Source organism: Zingiber officinale, chromosome 3B (assembly GCF_018446385.1).
Source record: "Zingiber officinale cultivar Zhangliang chromosome 3B, Zo_v1.1, whole genome shotgun sequence".
Lineage (NCBI taxonomy): Eukaryota > Viridiplantae > Streptophyta > Magnoliopsida > Zingiberales > Zingiberaceae > Zingiber > Zingiber officinale.
Window position 1 is genome coordinate 133085802 of NC_055991.1, and position 22179 is coordinate 133107980.

General features: G+C 40.6%; 2 protein-coding genes and 1 pseudogene across 2 annotated transcripts; 2 read left to right on the forward strand and 1 right to left on the reverse strand.

Annotated features, from left to right (window-relative positions):
- Positions 1-163: 163 nt before the first annotated feature.
- LOC122055267 (RNA-binding protein 25-like) lies at positions 164-1291 on the forward strand. Its single transcript, XM_042616634.1, has 3 exons — positions 164-208; positions 272-571; positions 1028-1291. The coding sequence occupies exons 1-3, from the start codon at positions 164-166 to the stop codon at positions 1277-1279; spliced, it is 597 nt and encodes a 198-aa protein (XP_042472568.1). The 3' UTR covers positions 1280-1291.
- A 13831-nt stretch (positions 1292-15122) lies between these two features.
- On the forward strand, positions 15123-17078 carry LOC121967869 (annotated as a pseudogene).
- A 38-nt stretch (positions 17079-17116) lies between these two features.
- Positions 17117-18471, reverse strand: LOC121967868. Its single transcript, XM_042518360.1, has 2 exons — positions 17822-18471; positions 17117-17730 (listed from the first exon to the last, which is right to left on the reverse strand). The coding sequence occupies exon 2, from the start codon at positions 17668-17670 to the stop codon at positions 17233-17235; it is 438 nt and encodes a 145-aa protein (XP_042374294.1). The 5' UTR covers positions 17671-17730; positions 17822-18471; the 3' UTR covers positions 17117-17232.
- Between the last annotated feature and the right edge of the window lie 3708 nt (positions 18472-22179).

The following is a 22179-nucleotide window of genomic DNA, read 5'->3' on the forward strand; positions in this document are numbered from 1 at the left end:
TGATGATCTGAATATGATGGTGCCAATTATAGTTTCAGACAAAAAGCAGAACAATAATGCTCCAGCTCGGAAGCTTGGATTTGGGTTAATTGGCTCAGGAAAACATACTACTGTCCCTTCAGTTTTCCATGAAGAGGATGATCAGGATTTAGATGAGAAAAAAATGAGACCTCTTGTGCCAATTGATTATTCAACTGAAGAATTACAGGTTGTCTAGGCAAATGCATCTGGATCATAATCAAATTTGGCGGTTGCTGCTGAATTTGCCAAGCGCATATCTGGTGCCAACCCAAAAGATGTGAAGGTTGATATAGATAGGGAAAGGAGCAGACGTTCTAGTGGCAAACAGAATTTGAGAGATCGAGATTGGAATGATGATGAGAGTAGCCATTCAAAAGATGAAAGTAGGGAGAAGATGCATGATAGGAATATTGATCGGGAAAAAGGCAGAGAAGATAAACCAAAAACTGGAAATAAGAAATTATTGGATGCCAAGCAGTTGATTGATATGATTCCAAAAACAAAAGAAGAACTGTTTGTCTATGAAATTAATTGGGATGTTTATGACAAGGTAATGCTTTCTTTTATGAATTTTAATATATGATAGTGTTATGGATTCAAATGTTTTTTTTAGTATTGAATGTCATAGCTTAGTGTACTAAGCTGTTGTCCCCAGGGCGTAGCACAGATGAGGAGTGCATGGTTCTGTGGCTGAAAGGTCCAGGGGTCGATCCCCGGGGTGTCACTGCCTGGGGTTAACGTCTCCGCCATGCACTTTCCACCTGTGTACCTGCATTTACCTCCCTCCATATCCGTGGGACCGGCTCTAGGGGGGCCGCTGATGTGACGGTTCCACATTTTTTTTAGTGTACTAAGCTGTTGAATTTGTTTGAATGCTATTCTGCTAAATGAGATATAGTTCCCTGAAGATTCATAAAAAGGGTTACATTTTTGTTGGCATAAAGTTGCTCTTTTTTCTTGTACTATGCTCTCTGCTATTGATAAATGTATACCTTGTCCTTTGCAGCATCACTTGCATGAGAGGATGAGACCTTGGATCTCAAAGAAGATAACTGAGTTCCCTGGAGAAGAGGAGGCCACTTTGGTGGACTACATTGTTTCCTGTATTAAAGATCACGTACAAGCATCCACAATGCTAGAAATGCTTCAGTCTATATTAGATGATGAGGCAGAAATGTTTGTCCTCAAAACGTGGAGGATGCTGATTTTTGAAATTAAGAAAGTTGAAACAGGCTTATCAATGAAATCAAAGTCCTAGGCTCCATTTTTTCAAAAAGAATTTCTCTCGTCTTATCATGCCTTCAAATTTCCTTTTGTGCCAAAGGTCAGTGACTGTATTAGGACAAATATTTTGAGAGACCTTGTTATTTGGTATAAATTAATTGTAGCCAATCAAGCATGAGGATTATGGGTTGATTTAAAATGAGGTTTCCTTTTTTTTCCTTTCTATTTATTGTTAATTTTTAGCTATATTTGTGGCAAGTGAGATTTAATATGTTTTGATTGTCTTGTACTTCATTATACAGTTAAGTTATGCTACAATAAAATCAGCCATACTATCCATCATGTATCAGCGTGTCTTTTAAATAACCAACTCAGCTTTTGTATGTCGTTGATGTGCCCTTTTTTCTGAATAACTACGCCTAGTTGTACGTTACTGTTGGATCGAGACCGCGCTAGAGGGGGGGTGAATAGCGCTCGCGGCTAAATTGTACGTTTATCGTAAAACTATCAGAGTAATTAAAACCTCGTTCAGAAATTAATGCAGCGGAAATGAAATAGAGAAACACACACAGAAGAACACGGAGGATTTACTTCGTTCGGAGCCTAAGGCGACTCCTACTCCAAGGTCCGCAATCCTTGATCTTTTCCGGTGGGAAACAACTATAAGCTCAATAACAATTACAAATTACAATGAAAGTATTGAAATAACTTTTTACCGACAACTTAAGAAAGAAGAAAATTGGAGCTCCGAGTCGTCGGAATGTCGCAACAGCATTTCGGAATGACTTTGTTAGCAGCACGTTGAAGAAGGAAAACCTGGAACTTGATGATCTGAAGTGCTGGTCGAAACCCCCTTATAAAGGGTGTCAAGGCGCCTTGAAGGTTGTTCAAGGTGCCTCCATGCTACCGAGTCTTCCGCGTGGATCAAATCTGATCTGGTCGAACTTCATCCCTTTAAGGCGCCTTATCCCCTGCTCAAGGCGCCTTCCAAGGCGCCTTATACCCTCATGAAGGCGCCTCCATTGAATCTTCGCAGCCAGGTCAGCTTTTGCACCCGAGGCGCCTCCAAGCTCCATGGAGGCACCTCGGACACTGTTCATCCGAGGCAAATCTTCGTTATTTTGTACCTGCAAGACATGTTAGTCCCAAACAACATCCTGCAACACAAAGTTAGCACAAAATAATAGTATGAATAATAAAGAATGTTTATGACAGTCTCCGGACTGTCCGGGTCTGACTCGGATTTCCAACCGGAAACCCTAGGTCGACCCGACGCCTACTGTTCCCTCTACGGGGAACGCGTCCTCACCTACTCCACTCAGGAGATTTACCTGTTGCCAGTCCGGTCCTCCAGACCGACTGGACTTTCCGCATAGGGTTACCACCCCCTAGGACCTAGGGTTACCGCCCCCTAGGGTTTTTCTCCACCTAGAGTTACCGCCCCCTAGGACCTAAGGTTGCCGCCCCTTGGGGTTTTCCTCCACCTAGGGTTACTGCCCCCTAGGACCTAAGGTTGCCGCCCCTTAGGGTTTTCTTCCACCTAGGGTTACCGCCCCCTAGGACCTAAGGTTACCCCCCCTTAGGATTTTTCCTTCACCTAGGGTTACCACTGTTGGTGCAGTAAGCATCCGACGATCGAACCTCAGTTTTGATAATGGCAAAGGGATTCAAAGTTAAGACTCCTTGTTATCTAACGTGGTTAAATAAGGTTTCAGGAAAGTCCTAACTGCGGTTAGGCAAGGGAAAATCCTAAGGGGGTAACCTAGGTCCTGGGGTGGTAACCCTAGGTGAAGGAAAATCTAAGGGGCAACCTTAGGTCCTAGGGGGTAACCCTAGGTGGAGGAAAACCCTAAGGGCGGCAACCTTAGGTCTAGGGGGTAACCTAGGTGGAGAAAAACCCTAGGGGCGGTAAATAGGTCCTAGGGGTGGTAACCTAGGCGGAAAGTCCAATCGGTCTGAGGACTGGCAACAGTAAATCTCCTGAGTGGAGTAGGTGAGGACGCTTCCCGTAGAAGGAACAATAGGCGTCGGGTCGACCTAGGGTTTCGATTGAAAATCCGAAGTGACAGTTCGAATGCTGTCAAAACCTTTATTATTATCATTCATTATGTTTACGTGCTAACTTTGTTTTGCGGTATGTGTTTGGGACTAACACATTTTGCGAGAACAAAGGAGCAAGTTACAACTCGGATGAGCGTGTCCGAGGCGCCCCATGGAGCTTGAGGCGCCTCGAACTGCAGGAAAAGACGCAGGTTGGAGGCGCCTTAGATGAAGTTCAAGGCGCCTTGGGTCGAAGGTTGAAGGCGCCTTGGATAGGCTGAAGGTGCCTTGGACCAAGTCTGTGCTGATCTCCGCGGGTGACTCGGCCTGTTTAAGGCGCCTTGAAGGGCTTCAAGGCGCCTTGAACACCCTTTATAAGGGGTCTCGAGCAGCAGCACCAGAACAACGAACTCCAAGCAATTCTTACGCTACAAGCTGCTCTAGAAACGCCCAGAAGTGCTGTTACAAGTCCCCGACAACCCGGAGCTTCAGATTCTGCTACTTTATTGTTGTCGGTATAATTTGTTTTAGTTCTTTCAATTGTAATATCTTATTGTACATTTTACGATCTTATAGTTGTTGCCCACGGAAAGCGATCAAGGATCGCGGGCCTTCGAGTAGGAGTCGACCTAGGCTCCGAACGAAGTAAAACTTCTTGTGCCCCTCTGTGATTGCATTCGTTATTTCCGCTGCGTATATTTACTTTGATAGTTTTACGATTCCGATACGATCAAAATAGCCGCGAGCGCTATTCACCCCCCCTCTAGCGCGTCTCGATCCAACAACCACTCCCTAGGACCTAAGGTTACCTCCCTTTAGAATTTTTCCCTGCCTAACCACAGTTAGGACTTTCCTGAAACCTTATTTAACCACGTTAGATAACAAGGAATCTTAACTTTGAATCCCTTTGTCATTATCAAAATTGAGGTTCGATCGTCGGATGCTTACTGCACCAACAGTTACTTCAATTCTGTATTGTGAAGCATATTTCATTGAAGAAGACTAAAACCACAATATGTACCGTAAAATTGCATAGGCGGTAATAATGCTCTTCATGGTTAAATTTGATTCTATGATCAAATGAAATCTCGATCGATTCAGTTACAAAAAAAAAGTGTTAGTTTGTTATGAAATTGGAAAAAAAATATAAAATCATAAATTCCCCAACTTACGAATACAAAATTAATAACTGGTATTCCAAGTCCAACATTTTAAATGCTAAGCCTTGTGGCTATGGTGCAGTCCTCCAATGATGCGATCTAAGCCATTATAAATGATTTCTCATTAATTTTGATGATCTAGAAAATCTTTATGAGCTCATTTTTAAAATTAATCGGTTCTAAAAGTCGGTTAGCTAAATTACATAAAAAAAATCCTTTAAATGCTGAGCAATCTTCTCCTATTCGGTTAATTCGATTGAAAACCGAATTAACCGATTTTTAATCGGTTCGGTTTGTTCGGGTTTTAACGAGGAATTCGGTCGGTTCGGTTTTTAAAAAAAATCGGTTTATTCGGGTTCGGTTTATTCGGTTCGGTTCGGTTCGGTTTTAACCGAATACTCACCCCTAGCTGCAGTAACACTGTAGTAAAACCCTAATCCTAGGATTTAACCCCCAAGTACATTCAATCAGCACTTGCTCTCGCCCGACTAACCTAGACCTAGCCTTCTAGCCTCCTCCTTCAGCCTTGCGTCCCTCGGATGCCTCCCCATCCTTCACGTCTTGCCTTCTGGAGCTTCCATTAATCTTGTCATTGTTGTCGGGTCTCCCTTTGCCAAGAGGTCGCGCCTCCGAGACTTCATCCATTGCTAAATCACACTTGGACTTATGTTGCCAAGATTACATGCTTGGACTTACACCACTAAGACTCATCCTTGGACTTTCCTCCTTTGCCAAGATCACACTTGAACTTTTCTTGTTGTACTTGTATCATGTACACTCACAATGCATATCAAATACAATAATAAACTTAACTTAAACATTTTCCCAAACATTAAAACCTAGACTACCCAGATTGCTCCAACATACTTTGCTCATCTCTACTTGTAGGTCGACCTCTATGTTCTGTGTTGTACGAAGGGGCTCGAACTATACTTTAAGATAGATCTATCATATCGGAAAACTTATCTATCATATGCTCTCGCATATATGGATTCATCCCATCTAATATTTCAACAACATGGGATGTCCTGTTGGGTTATGCTATCTCGTCATTAAACCAATGTACGTGTATAAACAATCTCCTCCAATGAGCGTTGATACTCTGTAGTGGAATTGGAATGAAAAAGTAATGGTAATGTGCAAAATTGTGCTCGCATGATAATCCGTATACATTTTTTAGATGTTTTCTCAATGCATTTTAGCTGACCAGAAATTAACATCATTGCCTCTAATGAAAGCCGACACCTTATTTAACTAAAATGACATCGTGTAAATGTTGATGACGTGGCATGTTGAGAGATCTCTCGAACGACTTTAATATCCCCGAACTGAATTCTCAATATTTTATGTATTTTTTCAAAAGATGTTTGTAGGGATGACATAGTACCTCTCATATATAACTTCAGTCTCGCATGTGCAGAATCTGCTCTGTAATAAAAAACATACATTATGTTTTAATAATAAAAAAATTGAAATAATACAATAATGAACAAAATTAAAATAATAAAGTTATAAAGTGACTATACCTTTGATTTGAATTACTTCCAAGGTGCATACATGTATCAACCCATGTTGAAACAAACCGCTCTTTGTACGAGTGTAACCATGTCTCCCAAAGGTAATTTAGAATACCCTCAAATCGTTAATACTTCTCACGCATGACATCCCATTTCTGTTGGTAAGACCATTGTGTCGATGAATTAATGAGTGAGTGTCATGACGCATAAAAACGTTGTCACTCTAAACCAAGCATAGGGACACATTTCTTCATTACACACTGATTTATGTGTCAAATACGAAGGATATGAGGTGCATTGGAAAAAGATGTTTCAATGGCATTAATAAGCGTCAAATCCCGATCTGAAACAAACACCAATGGAAATGATGCCTCCTTTTCAACTATCCACTTTTTTAAGGTACCTAATGTCCATGTCAGTTGCTCTGTCCTCTCATTAGTAAGATATGCGAATATAAGTGAACAAGTTAGCATTGTGGATGTGACATCCACAAGCTCTAATAGAGGTATATAATACTCATTGGTCTTGTATATGTTAGAATGTATACTAAAAGTCTAGCTTTTTGTATAAACATATAAGAATCACATAGGTCAAATGTCTACATTTATATGCTAAGTGTAGTTGTTCAATTAATTTATATTGTAGATAACATGATGTGTGGTGTCACACACAGAATATCATGTTATCAGTTCCTTATAAATTATAAACAGTTGTTCACGACTAAGATGGTTAGAAACAAACCATTGGAATAGTCGTAGTGTAATTTGGTATTAGTTTATCTTGACTATAAAATTACACTAGAACACTCTGTGTGTATTGAGCAGGACCATTTGAGATAGTTTCTTTTTATACTGACTGAATAAAAGAACAATACCTCTGTTATTATGGAAGTGTGTGTTCTTAATCCTAATATAATAACAAGCACATATACTTAATATTTATTTATTTGATTTATCAAAGGGTGCGATTTAGTTTGATAAATCAATATACCCGATAAGTTGGGAAATGATATTATTTATAGTGTGTGTTATTGATTATAGAAGGAAACTGTGTCCTAGAAATCTAAGTTGACAATGTCCCCAAGAGGAGCTCATAAGGATTGTCATGTTAAACCCTACAGGTGGACTTAGTCCGACACGATAATAAGGTTGAGTGGTACTACTCTTGGATTAAGAAATTAATTAAAGTGAGTTGTCAGTAACTCATTTAATTAGTGGGCATTCGACATCTTAAACACAGGGAGATTAACACACTCATGATAAGAAGGAGCTCATATAGTAATATGGGATTGGTGCGGTAGTTCAATAATAACTCTTTAGTGGAATGAGTTATTATTGATGAACTCGAGTTGGGTGTTCGGGGCGAACACGAGAAGCTCAAGTTCATCGAGAGACCAAAACCAATTCCACCTCTCGGCGCCTATCGTAGCCTCTTATTTATAATGTATTATACCCACCCATACCCACCTTAAGGTGGTCGGCCAATGTAACGACCCGCCTTCTACTGGCTAGGCTGTGAGGTCGATCGTTACATTAATCTGTGCTAAATTATTCCATGACCATCATTAAATCTAAGTGCGGAAGCTGTACTAATTAAAATTTTGCTAAACTATTATCATTTCTTGGTTCTACATGTGCTAAGGGGTGTAATCTAAACTATTCATAACATATATTACATCCCCCAATGGTCAAGGAACTTAACTAAGAGTTTCTTGCTGATGTCAGGCCTCCCAATCGATCCACGGATCGATTGGAATGGCCGGATCGATCCATTGATCGATCCAGGTGGCTACTGTATACAAAACTTAGGTTGGATCGATCCAGTGATCGATTCAGCACGCTACTGTGCTCGGGGCAATATTCTGGATCGATCGGCTGATCGATCCAGACTGGCCAATCGATCCAGTGATCAATCCCAAGGCTTTCTGTTCGCGACAGAAGGCATCCGGATCGATCGGCTGATCGATCCAGGAGCTTACTGTTCGCGGTGCGAACTTATCGATCGATCGGTTGATCGATTGAGAAGCCCCAATCGATTAGCCGATCGATTGGGGTTTCTGATTTCACACCAGAAGCCTGATTTCAGCACTGTTTCGTGCCAAAACCACTCATATCAATTCCAAACTAAATGAAATGCCTCCTAACATCAATTATCTAGCATTCTACACATGTCATGGTGCATAATCCACTAATTCATAACATTTAAGCAAACTGAACGGCAAAACTAAAATAACAAAGTTCTAATAGTTAAACTTGCTAAAATCCCTAAGATCTTTGTTCCAAGTTCCATCCATACACATCTTCATCATTGCATTGACCTCCAGCCTCCACTAGTCCATCTTCCCTTTACCTTTATCTGCAGTATAAGGAAAATAGTATCTGTAAGCTTGAGAGCTTAGTAAGAAACCATCTACCTCACAAAAACATGCATACGATGCTATTTATGCTTTGAAAACATGCTATTTGAAAAGAACATACTGAATATGCTAAACATGGCATGACATACAACACATGGAAATCAAAACTGATCATGGCAATAAATGCTAATCATAATCTATCATGTTGTATCAATTGAAACTAAACTGATACAAAAGCTTAGCTAAGCTAATACTAAACTGATACTAAAGCTGTACTGATTCACATAACTATTTTGTGATGTTTGAAAACTATATTCATAAGTAGATTAAAATAATAATCAAGCCGCTGTTTAGGCCCGGCAACTGTACTTGCTGTGCGCGCATCCCTAACTAAACTCGGGGTTGTAAATTCTAAATCTAGTAGGGTTACTAGGTTAGCTGAACCTAGGGACGACTATGGGAGCCCAACCTAATGGATATCTAATCCAGTACAGTGCCACTGAGAAAATAAAATACTGAACATAAGCTAATAATTCTTGTCTTGCTTTTACTAGGTTGTCTAAACCCAGAACTAGGTTATCTAAATCTAGAGGCGACTGTGGGAGCCCACCCATTGGACGTCTAGTCCATAAAAGCTGTAGTAAGACTATATAAGCTGTAAAAATGCTTCTATGGCATTCGTCTAAGACTGTGCTAAACATTCTACCGAGCACTTGGTGTACGCTAGTGCACACCCTATGTGCTAAAATTTGCATACGACCAAACTAATGCATAAAAATCATACGAATAGCTACTTATACTGCAGGTGAGGGGTTTCTTACCTCTTGCGCTAGTTTCCTTACGAATCTAGTCGCTAGTTTTCCGGTGGAGACGATCTTCTCGACGATTCTCTTGCGTCTACACGTTCCTCTCGCGGAGAGAAGCGTCCTCGTGTCGGAGTCGTCGCCGGAAGGTGTCCTTGAAGCCCTAGGAAAGGAACCCTAGGTTTCCTTGTGGTTGGCGCCGAGAGAAGAAGAAAAGGGAGAGGTGGCGTCGGTGAGGGTTTGAGGAGAAGAAATCTCGATCAAAAATAAAACCTCACTTAATAATTTCCTATTTATATTAAGTGGTAATTTCGGCCCAACTTGAATATAAATTTAATTGTTTCCCTTTCCTTTCAGCACGGCCCTGCTGGGTTCACTTGGTTACTGGAGTCTGCTATAAGTCGTAGGACCCAATAGGTCTCGGGTTCAATTCTCGCGTAAGCTATTTTTGTTTTCTATTTATTTTTGCTACTTCCGCTATTCTAAAAATTTCATAAAAATATCCTAAAATTCCAAAAAAATCATAGAATGTTTCTAAAATAGTTTTGAGAATTTTCGGGTGTTACAGCCAAGCCTAGCTTGGAGCCCAAGCTAGGGTCGACCAAACCAAGGTGAGTTGGTTTGCTTAGTTGGCCAGCCCTAGCTTGAACCCAAGCTAAGGTGGTGGTCGACCATAATAAAAATAAATGGATTTTATTTTTAAAAATCTTCTCTTATGTGGAAGCCATGGTTTTAAAAGAAAGTTTAAAATTTAAATATTTCCTTTTATAGCTTTCTACAAAGGATTAAGAGAAAGGTTTGATATCTTTCCTTATTTGTAGTTAAAAGGAAGATTTTAATTTTTGAGAAAACTTTCCATTTTTGTAATCATTCTCATGGTTTTAAAAGAAAGTTTTAAAAATTATAAATCTTTTCTTTTATAGCTTTCTACAAAAGATTAAGTGAAAGATTTGATATGTTTCCTTATTTGTAGTTAAAAGGAAGATTTTAATTTTTGATAAAACTTTCCTTTTATGAAATCATCCTCGTGATTTTAAAAGAGAGTTTTAAAATTAAATTTTTCCTTTTATAGTTTCTACAAAAGATTAAGAAAAGATTTGATATCTTTCCTTATTTGTAGATTGAAAGAAAGATTTTAATTTTAGAAAAAACTTTCTTTTTTGTAAATCATCCATATGTTTTAATAGAGAGATTTTAATTTATAAAAGTTTCTTTTTATAACCAACCATGAAGGAAAATTTTTTTTAAAAAAAATTATTTTAAAATTTTCGAAACAAATTAGGAAGTTTTAATTTTTGTTTAAAACTTTCCTTGTATGTAGGGTTGTAAACAAGCCGAGCCGAACCAAGTTTTGGGGTGTTTAAGCTTGTTTGATAAGATAACCGAGCCGAGCCGAGTCGAGCTTAAAATGAACCAAGCTTTTGAAATGAGTGTTCAAGCTTGGCTTGGTTTATTTTTTATGAGCTTGAGCTTGTTTGAAGCTTGGCTTGAGCTTGATTCATTTAGATGTTATCAAGCTCTCAATTCAAGCTCGGCTTGAGCTTGGTTCGAGCTTGGCTTGAGCTTGGTTTGAGCTCGGTTCGTTTAGATGTTATCAAGCTCTCAATTCAAGCTTGTTTGATTGTTTGAAACTTTTAATTGTTTGATTGGTTATTAAGATTGATAATTTAAATTTATTTATTTATTTTATTATTTATTTACCATATTGAAAAGAGTTTTAATAATAAATATGGTTCATGAACATTGTTCACGAACGTTGTTCGCGAACATTGTTCACGAACGTTGTTCGCAAACATTGTTCACGAACGTTGTTCGCGAACATTGTTCACGAACGTTGTTCACGAACGTTAACGAGCTGAACACATATGTGTTCAAGCTTGTTTGTTTAGCTTAACGAGTTGTTCAAGCTTGTTTGTTTAATTAATCTTATGTATAGTGAACGAACATAAACAATCTCTTACCAAGCCGAACACCAAACTTGTTCACGAACGCTTAGTTCATTTACAATCCTACTTGTATGGAAGATTAGATATGACCGGCCACATTGATTGAGAAAAGGAAATTATTTTAATCAATTAAATTTTCCTTTCAATGGCAAAGAAAATAAAGAAGGTTTATTAAAACTTTCCTTATTTGCCAAGGCCAAGGAATATAAAAAAGAGGGTAGAAGTGCATCACTTCACAATAACATAATCTAGTATTCCTCTCTTGTATTCCTTGTGGTGGTCGGCCCTCATCTTCTTCCTCTCCTCCTTTTCTTCTTCATTGGTGGTCGGCAGCATCAACCCTCAAGGAGCTTGTTGATGGCCGGATTTTGCTTGGAGAAGAAGTAGAGAAATGAGGCTTTATTTCTATCATCCCTTGGAACTTGATGGTGGTGGCCGAACCTCATCCTCTCTTGGAGTTCTTGTAGTGGCCGAAACTTGCTTGGAGAAGAAGGAAGATTGGGTGGATTCTCATCTCGGTAGATCGTCACCCACACGACGTCCGAAATAATAAGAGGAATACGATAGAAGATCGTGAGGTCTATAAGCTATAAAAGGTATAACTAGTTATAAGTTTCCGCATCATAACTAGTTCATCCTGTTTGTTTAGATCATGAAATACCAAACACAAGAGGCTAGTGATTCTAGGTTTCAAATTTGCCTTTCGATTTGTGTTTCTTTGCTTTTTCGATCTTGTGATTCGATTGTTCTTTATGGTTAAACCTAGGGTTACTATAGGGAGATTGAATATTGAATTTCTTTGAAAGGCTTTGCCTAGGCAGTGGTGGATGCTCCCATACCCAAGAAGGCCTAGTGCCTCGTCACGTTTCGTCCTAGAAGCCAATCTTAGAAATAAATATTTAATCGACTTTGTAACATGGGTGGACTTGGATCGATAATATTAAGTTCCGTTTGCGATCCAAGTCTAAACCTAAAAGAACAGATAAGTTAAACTTAGATGAATAATGTTAAGTTCCGTTTGCGATCCAAGTTTAATTTCTAAAGAACACAATAGGTTGTTAGGAAAGGTTTGACACTTATACAAAATTTTGTACAGTAAAACCGGTACAATCTTCCAAGTAGCAACCAACAATATATAGCACCAATGATCAACACAAACGAAAAGTTGACAGACAGCTCTAGACTTTTTGGAAAAACTCAAAAAATATATGTGATTTTGTTGATGTCTGGACTTATACAGTAATTATAGAGGTATTCTTTCTTGATTAATTACTCTAATATATACTTAATACAATTTAGGCCGCCCCATTTAGCGGATTTATTTGTGAAAATAGCATCGTAAATGCTTTTGACCCTCGTAGTGTTTGACGGATCTCTTTCCTTCAATATACTAAGAATTCACGAGATGTGGTGTTGTTGTCCATGTCGAGTACAAATTTTTTTCTCTATTGGTTTTAACTTATATGAATACTCATGACCATCAATATATTCTATTAATTGGTGATTATGAAAATCATAGACAACCCTTAAACCCCACATCACACCATTTAGAGGTATTGGTGTATCTCACAGCTCAAATGGACATTCATATTTTTTAATTCCAATATTTTTTTTAAGATTGCTCATCAACTAAATATCGTGGCGGTTTGTATTTTCCATCTATTTCACATATAAGATGAAATTTTGACAGTTTGCCACCTTTTAAATTAGCAGAATTTTTAATAATCACTACAATATTATTCTTCAGACCAACTGTCTTCGCCTAATTTATCATATTTTCTTTACTTTTAAATATTTATATAAAAATATAATAAAGATGTATAAGTATGATATTATCCAATCTTAACTTAATTTCTCTACTTATAAAATAAATAACGAATATGGATAAAACAACGATAATAACTAACTTGATTTGTGGTAAATTAGATTGTATAATCGTGACTGTTGTTACAGATACACTTTTCACTATAAACATCATTCTCAATTGACCAACTATCTGAAAATAAACTCAAATAGTCATTTATAATTTTCTTCTATGAATTACGAAAAGTAATGGTTAAGAAGATAAGTATGTCCTAAAAAGAGAGAAAGAGAGGCTGAGAGGGAGCTAGCAGTGGAGGAAGGTGTGACCAAAAAGTGACTGAAAATGAAATGTGAGAAGGGGATTTTTAAATAGGGAAGTTCTGACATGTGTCAAAAGTTGAACGATGGGTAATTTAAGGAGAGAGAAGGTTCTGATATGTGTCAAGCATTGAAGCGGGTAATTTAAAGGGAGAGATGTGTTTTGACATATGTTAAGGATTGGAGGGTGAATAATTTAAAGAATGTGAGAAGTTCTGACATTTGTTAAGGGTTGAAAGAGAGGGTAATTTAAGGGAGAAGAGATTTTGATATGTGTCAAGGGTTGAAAAAGGAGTAATTTAAAAGGAGAAGAGATTTTGACATGTCTCAAGGGTTGAAAAAGGAGTAATTTAAAAAGAGAAGAGATTTTGACATGTCTCAAAGGTTGAAAGAGGAGTAATTTAAAAGGAGTAGAGATTTTGACATGTCTCAATGATTGAAAGAGGAGTAATTTAAAAGGAGAAGAGATTTTGACATGTCTCAATGATTGAAAGAGGAATAATTTAAAAGGAGAAGAGATTTTGACATGTCTCAATGATTAAAAGAAGAGATTTTGACATGTCTCAATGATTGAAAGAGAAGTAATTTAAAAGAATAAGAGATTTTGACATGTCTCAAAGGTTAAAAGAATGATAATTTAAACAGAAGAGAAGTTCTGACATATGTCAAGAGTTGGAGAGGAGAAGTTTAAAAGGAAAGTAGTGTTTTGACATGTGTCAAAGATTTGAGAGTGGGTAATTTAAAAGGAGAGTAGGTCATGACATTTGTCAAACGTTGAAAAGGGATAATTTAAAGGGGGTACTTTGATAGGTGTCAAGGGTTGGAGAATGAATAATTTAAAGAAAATGAGAGGTTTCATAATATGTCATGTGTCAAAGATTGAAGTGAATAATTTAAAGGAAAAGGAGGTTCTAACATTTGTCAAAGGTTAAAAAATGAGTAATTTGGGGGTCGCTAAGGTAGCGGATCTATCTTAAAAAATGAGTAATTTAAAGAAAATGAGAGATTTCAATATATGTCTTGTGTCAAGAATTTGAGGGGAATAATTTAAAGGAAAAGGAAATACTAACATGTGTCAAAGGTTGGATGAGAGTAATTTAAATGTCGAATTATGAAGATAATTTAAAAGAAGAAAAAGATTGTGACATATATTAAAAATTATATAAAATAAAAATAAAAATATTTGATGAAAAAATAATAAATAAAATTAATTAAAAAAATAAAATTCAATAAAAATGCAATAAATTTAAAAAATACAAGAAAAAATAATAAATCAAATTAATTTTAAAATAAAACAAAATAAAAATTTTAAAAATAAAAAATACCAATATGAATGAAAAAAATAATCAAAATCGATTAAAAAATAAAATTTAAAAAAATACAAGGGAAAAAAGGGGTATAAATATCATTTGAAAGGAAGACAAAATTTAAGAAAGCAGGGAGTTGCTTTCACAGGAGAAGCAATTTGCTTAATGTCTTTATTTTGATTAAAAAAATAACAACAAATTATTTTATAAATCGATTTATACTTTGGAAGTTATTAAAAAAATAAGTATAGAAGAATCTTTTGGTTACTAAATAAATGAAAAATATGAATTACCTAAAATAACCATGCTAAAACAATTAACAGATCTGGCAACAGAAGCATAAACAGACTGCGCTTCGCTGGCCTGCCATCCAAAAACAGAAACCCATGGTTGGAACCGGGTCGGAATTTGGGCATCCCAAATTGACTCAAAGCCTCAAACTCTCTTTTAAATTCCTATTTCTGCCGCCCTGTCATTAGTGAACCGCAGTTCAATCCTTTCTTAGCCTAACTCCCTTCTGTATTTATTGCCATTCGACCCTTCTGTTTCCCATCATCCCCCAAATCCCTTGTGACTAACTGGGGAAAAAAATATTTTTATAGTTTTTTGTTTATTGCTTGAGGCAGCAAAATGGCGAGTGTTGGAGAAAACGACTCCGGCGGGAAGATGAGGAGGCGCTTGTGCTCTTGCAGCAAGGAGGACTTCCTGCCGGAGGAGTCGTTCCAGAGCTGGGCCAACTACACAAAGGCCCTCCGTGAGACGGGCCTCCGGCTCAAGGATCGCTTCACGGCCCGCTCCGTCGACAAGTTCGAGATCAACGAGATCAAGGCTCGAAGTGGAAACGAAATGAAGAAAACGCTCACATGGTGGGATCTCATCTGGTTCGGGATCGGCGCCGTCATCGGCTCGGGCATCTTCGTCCTCACTGGCCAGGAAGCTCGCGATTCCGCTGGACCCGCCGTCATCCTCTCCTACGTCATCTCCGGCGTCTCCGCATTGCTTTCCGTCTTCTGCTACACCGAGTTCGCCATCGAGATCCCTGTCGCCGGTATAACGCTGCTCTCTCCGATCCCAATGTGTTTTATAAGCGATCTGGTTACTCAACTTGAGCGCGGATTGACGTTGTGGGACTAAATTGTGATCAGGTGGTTCATTTGCGTACTTGCGAGTTGAGCTCGGTGACTTCGTGGCCTTCGTGGCGGCCGGCAACATCATCCTCGAGTACATAATTGGTGGCGCGGCCGTCGCCCGTTCGTGGACATCCTACTTCGCCACGCTCCTCAACCACCACCCCAACGATTTCCGCATCTACGCCCCCATCTTTGCACCCGATTACAACCGGCTCGATCCTATCGCCGTCGTACGTCGTCATCACTTTGATCTGCTTCGCGGCCGTGATTTCAACCAAGGGGAGCTCCCGCTTCAACTATGTGGCCTCCATCATCCACCTCGCCATCATCATCTTCATCATCATCACTGGGCTCACCCAGGCCAACACCAAGAACCTCACCGCCGACTTCGCCCCCTTCGGTGCCCACGGCATCTTCGCGGCCGCCTCCGTGCTTTTCTTCGCCTACATCGGCTTCGACGCCGTGTCCACCATGGCGGAGGAGACGAAGAACCCGGCGAAGGGCATCCCGCTTGGGCTCGTGGGATCGATGACCATCACTACGGCGTGCTATTGCCTGATGGCGATCACTCTCTGCTTGATGCAGCCCTATTACCAAATTGACCCCGACGCGCCATTTTCGGTAGCGTTCTCTGCCATTGGTATGGATTGGGCCAAGTACATCGTGGCCTTCGGCGCGCTCAAGGGAATGACGACGGTGCTGCTGGTGTCCGCCGTCGGCCAGGCGCGCTATCTCACCCACATAGCTCGCACACACATGGTGCCCCCATGGTTCGCGCAGGTGCACAGCGCCACCGGCACCCCTATCAATGCCACCATCTTCATGCTCATTGCCACCGCCATCATCGCCTTCTTTACCGCCCTCAACGTCCTCTCCAACCTCCTCTCCATCTCCACGCTATTCATCTTCATGCTCGTAGCCGTCGCCCTCCTCGTCCGCCGCTACTACGTCGCAGGCGAAACAACCGAGGCGAACCGGAGAAAGCTCGTGGCCGCCATCACAGTGATCCTGGCGGCTTCGGTGGCTGCGGCAATGCTTTGGGCGATAGGAGTCGAGGGGTGGATCTGGTATTTGTTGGCCTTTGTGGTGTGGTTGGTGGCGACGGGGTACTTGTGGTGGGCGGTGCCGCAGGCGAGGATCCCGGAGATGTGGGGTGTTCCGTTAGTTCCATGGCTGCCCTCTGCGTCGATCGCGATCAACATCTTCCTACTCGGGTCGATCGATGGGCCGTCGTACATGAGGTTCGCCATATGGTCTCTGCTACTGCTCGTCTACTACTTCTTCTTCGGGCTTCACGCGTCCTACGACACTGCGAAGGGCGCCGGCGTTTAACCACTGACTGGGATAATTGTATTCAGCCAAGAGTATAAACTTGGTGCTGAATGATATTTCCGCGGGATTATTAAGCGTTTATAAACATTTCTTACGAGGACAAACGATTGAAGTGTAAAATTGTTACTTATCTCATTTGTAACTTGTAAGTGTTTATAATTAGGAAAGCATGACTGAGTTCAAGATTGGCCAGACGTTTTTCATGATTTCAGCTCATCAATGTACGATTCTTAAGTAGAATTACGTAGCTACAGGTAAGTCAAAGCACACTGCGTCTACGGAGTTCCCAGCCGAACCTCCGGGCCGCTTCTCCGGCGGGGTGAGCCCATCGACCAAGCGGACCCAGTACCCGACCCGTGCCGGCGGGTGTGGACGACGTACGCAGCCGCCGCCAAGGCAAGGAGGCCAGCGCCGACGGCGCCGCAAGCCACGCCGGCGGCGAGAAGTCCCGACCGAGGGCGGCGCCGCCCTTGCGGGCCCGGCGGCACCAGCGTCCACGCCACGTTCTGCGCCTCCGGGAGCGCTGCCACCGGCCGGGCGTGGAAGAAGGCGACCATGGGGGGCGACGCTGGCCCTGGGTCCTTCTGGTTTGCGAGGCCGTGCTCCGATGGACGCACGCCGTGCGCCACCGCCACAGAAGACCAGATCGCGAGCAGATACAGCGCCAAGCGCTGTGCTCGACCTCGTTGACTCTCCTGCTGCCTCCGTGCCATGTCTCTCCCTCCTCCTGCCTCCTCTGCTTCTCGTCTATTAATACCTCCTAACCCCCAAATCTGCATCAAAAAACGATTTTTTTTTTCATCTTCTAGAAATGCAAAAAATTGAACTGAGATTTGCTCGTTTAAACTAAGTATCGAGAAAAACCTTGAAAATTAACCTCTTCCCAAGCCAAGAACCAGACTACTGGGCTAGGAATTGAGGTGAATTGATGCCCTTTAATTGAGATACCAGCGACTTTGGAACAGGGGAAAGTCACTTCTAGCAGCTTTGCTCTTTGCTCTTTGCTCTTTGCTCTTTGTTTTCTGCTTTATGCAGGCGGAAGGATTGGGATTAGACATGGAGTTTAGTGGCGTCACGAGGCGAGAGGCATCTGTGAAATGTGCATGGACAGCGGATAATTGGGGCTTGTCAGGGTGTCGAAACCTGTCTGTCTTCACGGTACAGCAGTGCTGGTCCCTAATGAGCTCCATTCAATCGACTCGCAGAAGAAGCATCTACCGCTTCGGTTGCGCAACTAGCTGGTTGATTGCATTTGGAAAAGCACAAAAAGCAGGGAAGATGTTAAAGATTAGTGATGCACTGCAGCTTCCATTACGGCATCGCTAGGGCCCCAACGAGAGGAAGCTTCGCCTCCTGTCATGACAGGTCGAAGACAACGTTGCTAGATCATTATCAGAATAACCATGCGGTGATGAATTTGTGAGGGCACCTTTTAGCCGCACTAGATGCCCCTCTAATTCAGAGGGTGATTGATTTGGTATCTTGACATTTTTGATAAATGTTGTGTTCGCTACAGTTGGTTTATAATGTTCTTAGATCAATTGTATAAGAGAAATGTTATTCACTGTCGGTAATTCTTGTTGATCAGAATCTGGTCAGCTAGAATTTTTTATCCTCCAATTAGAATACATGCATGTACATGCATGTAATTAATGTACACATATGATATTACTAAAATACCCATGTGTACACTTGCATGTATTGATTCTAGCTGGCCAGATTCTGACCATTTAGCATTACCCATTCACTGTTAGGTCCCAAAAAATTTCCTACCATCCACCAGCTAAATTGGGAAGCAGACCGTCGGTCAACTCAATATTTTTAAATTAACCATCTATTAACAAAATTTATTTATTAATTGATCTAAATTTTAACTCGATGCTCACGTGTTTAGAAAATTAATAACGTGACGTACCGCTACGCCGTCGCTCAGAACCAATTTCTATTGTTTACTCGTATAAAAAATGAGACTAAATCGGTCCATATAAATGAACCATATGAAATTAAGGTTAAATCGTGGTAGTGATCTGATCGTATTGATTGTGATCCCTTCTTAGATTTATCATTTCTCAAGTTATAATTTGAGTCAGAATGGATAGTCGAAGGCCACCCAAAGGCCACTGTTAGTGGGCAAGTGACCAAGTTGTCGGTCGTCAAGCGGAGGTGGCCTTCGATCGGCCTCTAGCCACCCATCCCGATCCAAACTATAACTTGGAGAGGACGATAAACCTAAGGAGGGATCACAATCAATTGTGGTTGTTTCTGTCCGAAAGCGTGAAGCTGGAAAGCCAGGGATGTAGCGACTCTGCTGATTGGATGAAGACCTCGCTCCTCTGCAAAACAAAACCAAATCAGGGAAGGGGACCTTGGCGTTGGCCCTCTGACGCTCAAGTTAGAAACAGAAGAAGAAAAGAAAGTGAAAGTACTAGGGACCAAGATTAATCTTGTCTTTCTTCATACCTATAATACTCTTTTATACCTGTCTTTGTAACTCTTTATATTCTCCTTGATCCGGCAGTAAGGACGGGAGACCCCCTTGGAGGGAAGTCAACGCCACGTGGAGGTCAAGGTTCAAAAGGCCGACCGGAAAAGGGGGACCGGCTGGCCGAACGGGGTTCAAGCAGAAGCAAAGACAACCCGACGGGGAGTCGGGTCTCCGATGCTCATGGTGAACAGGGTCGCCGGACCGAGCGGGTAGCCCGCTCGGCCGAGGCATAAAGCAGTAATGCCGTGAATAGTTTCATCCGAGCACATGACCTGGAATCTCCCGAGCAGATCCGTACCTACGTCCGGTCGGATGCGAGGGGCTGCCGAGCGGCCGGCCGCTCGGCGCAGGAACAGAAGAGACAAAAGGACAAGGGAAACATCGGGAAACACCTTCTGACAACCAGCATGGTCGAAGACCAAGCCATGCACAAAATCTTAAGACAGAAGGTTTTGCCGTCCCATCAGAGAGGTGCTCGGACTGTAGCGGTATGGTGTCAAGCAAGCTCCTCTGACAAGCCCATACTGAGGTATGGTAAGAGGACACGTATTCACCTCGGTATGTGTGCATCAGCCTCCTCATAGCTCTATATAAGGGTCCTCATACTTCGCAGGAGGTACGCAATTTTGGATCTCCGAAGTCACTTCCTTAGTTTCTACTTGCCTGACTTGAGCGTCGGAGGGTCGTCGCCGGGAACTCCTTCCCGGCCCGACTTCTTTGCAGGTTCGCCGGGGCTCCGTACAGCCGGTCAGAGGTCTACGTCATCGATTCGGAGAGCGCCACGTGTAACACCCATAGGGTACTAAGCAAGATTTTAGATATTTTTATTATGAATAAAAATAGGTCTTAGGTAAACATTAGCCAAAAATAAAATGGAAATAAAAAGATACAAGACCTAGGACTTGAACCTTGGATCTCTCACTAAATACATGAATATGTTAACCAATAGACCAAGAGTAATTATTGTTAGAAAAGAGAGGAAAATCATGGTTAAAGGTAAGGAAGTGAAGGCTCCCTTCACTTAGAAGGAGAAGTTGGAGTTGCCTTCTTCCTCTCAAGGAAAAGATGAGTCTTGCTTCTTCTTTTCATTAAGAGTGAGTAAAAAAAGGAGAAGGAAAAGTGCATTTTCCCTTCCTCCTCTCATGTAGAATAAAAAGGGAAATTAAAGAAGAGATTTCATTTTTTTCTCTCTTCCTCTTCCCTCCTTCTCTCCACCGTGACCAAGCCCTTCCCCACCTTCATTGCCGAAACCCAAGCAAAGGAAGGCTCCTCTCTAGGAAGGCTCCACAAGCAAGGTCTCTTCCCTAAAAAAATCAAGCGAGGATGTGAGTATCCCCTCACTGCAGTACAAGTAGTTGTCGATCGTTTTATATGTAGATGTTTTTGAAACCTTAGAGATTCTTCTTGAAATTTCGGCCAAGATAAAATGGTGGTCACTTAGGGTTAATAAGTTACAAGTTATGTTTTATGTGGGAAAAAAAAGAGAAATAAATCTAGAATTCCCTTGAATGTTTCGGCTAAGACTAAAAGTAATGGTGGAAAACAAAGTTTCTTTTGACAACATGCTTGTTTATACTCCTTCACGATATATGAATTTTTATATGTTGATAGCTTAGGTTTTTTTTTATGCTTCATGTGGTAACAAAAATGAGGAAACCCCTAATGTAAAGTTTCGGCCAAGATGGGTTATAAGAGTTAGGGCAAAAATTTTGAAAAGGAAATATGTTTGTTTATGCTCCTTCATGATATATGAATTTTTATATGTTGATAGCTTAGATTGTTATGCTTCATGTGGTAACAAAAATGAAGGAAACCCTAGTGTAAAGTTTCGGCCAAGACATGATACCAAGCTTAGGGTCAAAATTTGAAACCCAATCATGCTTATTTATGCTTGTTCATGAGGTATGATATCTTGTATGTGGTTAGGTTAAGTCATTATGTTACATGTTGCATTAGAAAAATTTAAAACCCCATTTATAGGGTTCGGCCAAGGTGAAATGCAAAGCTTAGAGAAAAGTTTTGAAATCTAATTATGCTTATTTATGCTTACTCATGAGGTATGATATCTTGTATGTAGTTAGGTTAAGTCATTATGTTACATGTGACATTAGAAAAAAAAAAACTTAAAACCCTAAATGTTGGTTTCGGCCAAGAGGGAATGCCAAGCCTAGGGTAAATTTTTGAAACCTAATCATGCTTAGTTATGTTTCTACACGATATATGATCTTTTGTATATTGTTAGATAAGCTTTCATGCTACATGTTACACAAATGAAACTTAGAACTTCACCTTAGGGTTCGGCCAAGCAAGTGTAGAGACTTAGAGCCATGTCTTGCAAACTAACCATGCTGTGTTATGCCCATTTATGATATATGGTTATTTATCTATGGGTGGCTTTAGTTTCATGCTTCTTATAGTGGAAAAAAAAAGGGAAATCCAATTAGTAAGGTTTCGGCCAAGGTGGATAAATGGGTTTAGAGTGAATCTAACCAAGCATGCTTATGTTTTCTCATGATGTATGGTCTTTGATATGTGATTAGTTAAGTTCCATGCTTCATGATACGATATGTTATGCCTTATGTTATGAGATAAGCTATGTTCCATGATATGATATGCAATGCTCATGATATGATTTACTATACTCATGATATGATATGCTATGTTCATGATATGATATGTTATGCCTTATGTTATGAGATAAGCTATGTTCCATGATATGATATGCTATGCTCATGAT

Excerpts from the sequence above, each read along its gene's own strand:
- LOC122055267 (XM_042616634.1), top strand. The coding sequence starts at position 164 with ATGAGACCTCTTGTGCCAATTGATTATTCAACTGAAGAATTACAG. Across the intron at positions 209-271 it reads ATTCAACTGAAGAATTACAG|CGCATATCTGGTGCCAACCC; the intron begins GTTGTCTAGGCA and ends GAATTTGCCAAG. Across the intron at positions 572-1,027 it reads ATTGGGATGTTTATGACAAG|CATCACTTGCATGAGAGGAT; the intron begins GTAATGCTTTCT and ends TGTCCTTTGCAG.
- LOC121967868 (XM_042518360.1), bottom strand. The coding sequence starts at position 17,670 with ATGGCACGGAGGCAGCAGGAGAGTCAACGAGGTCGAGCACAGCGCTTG.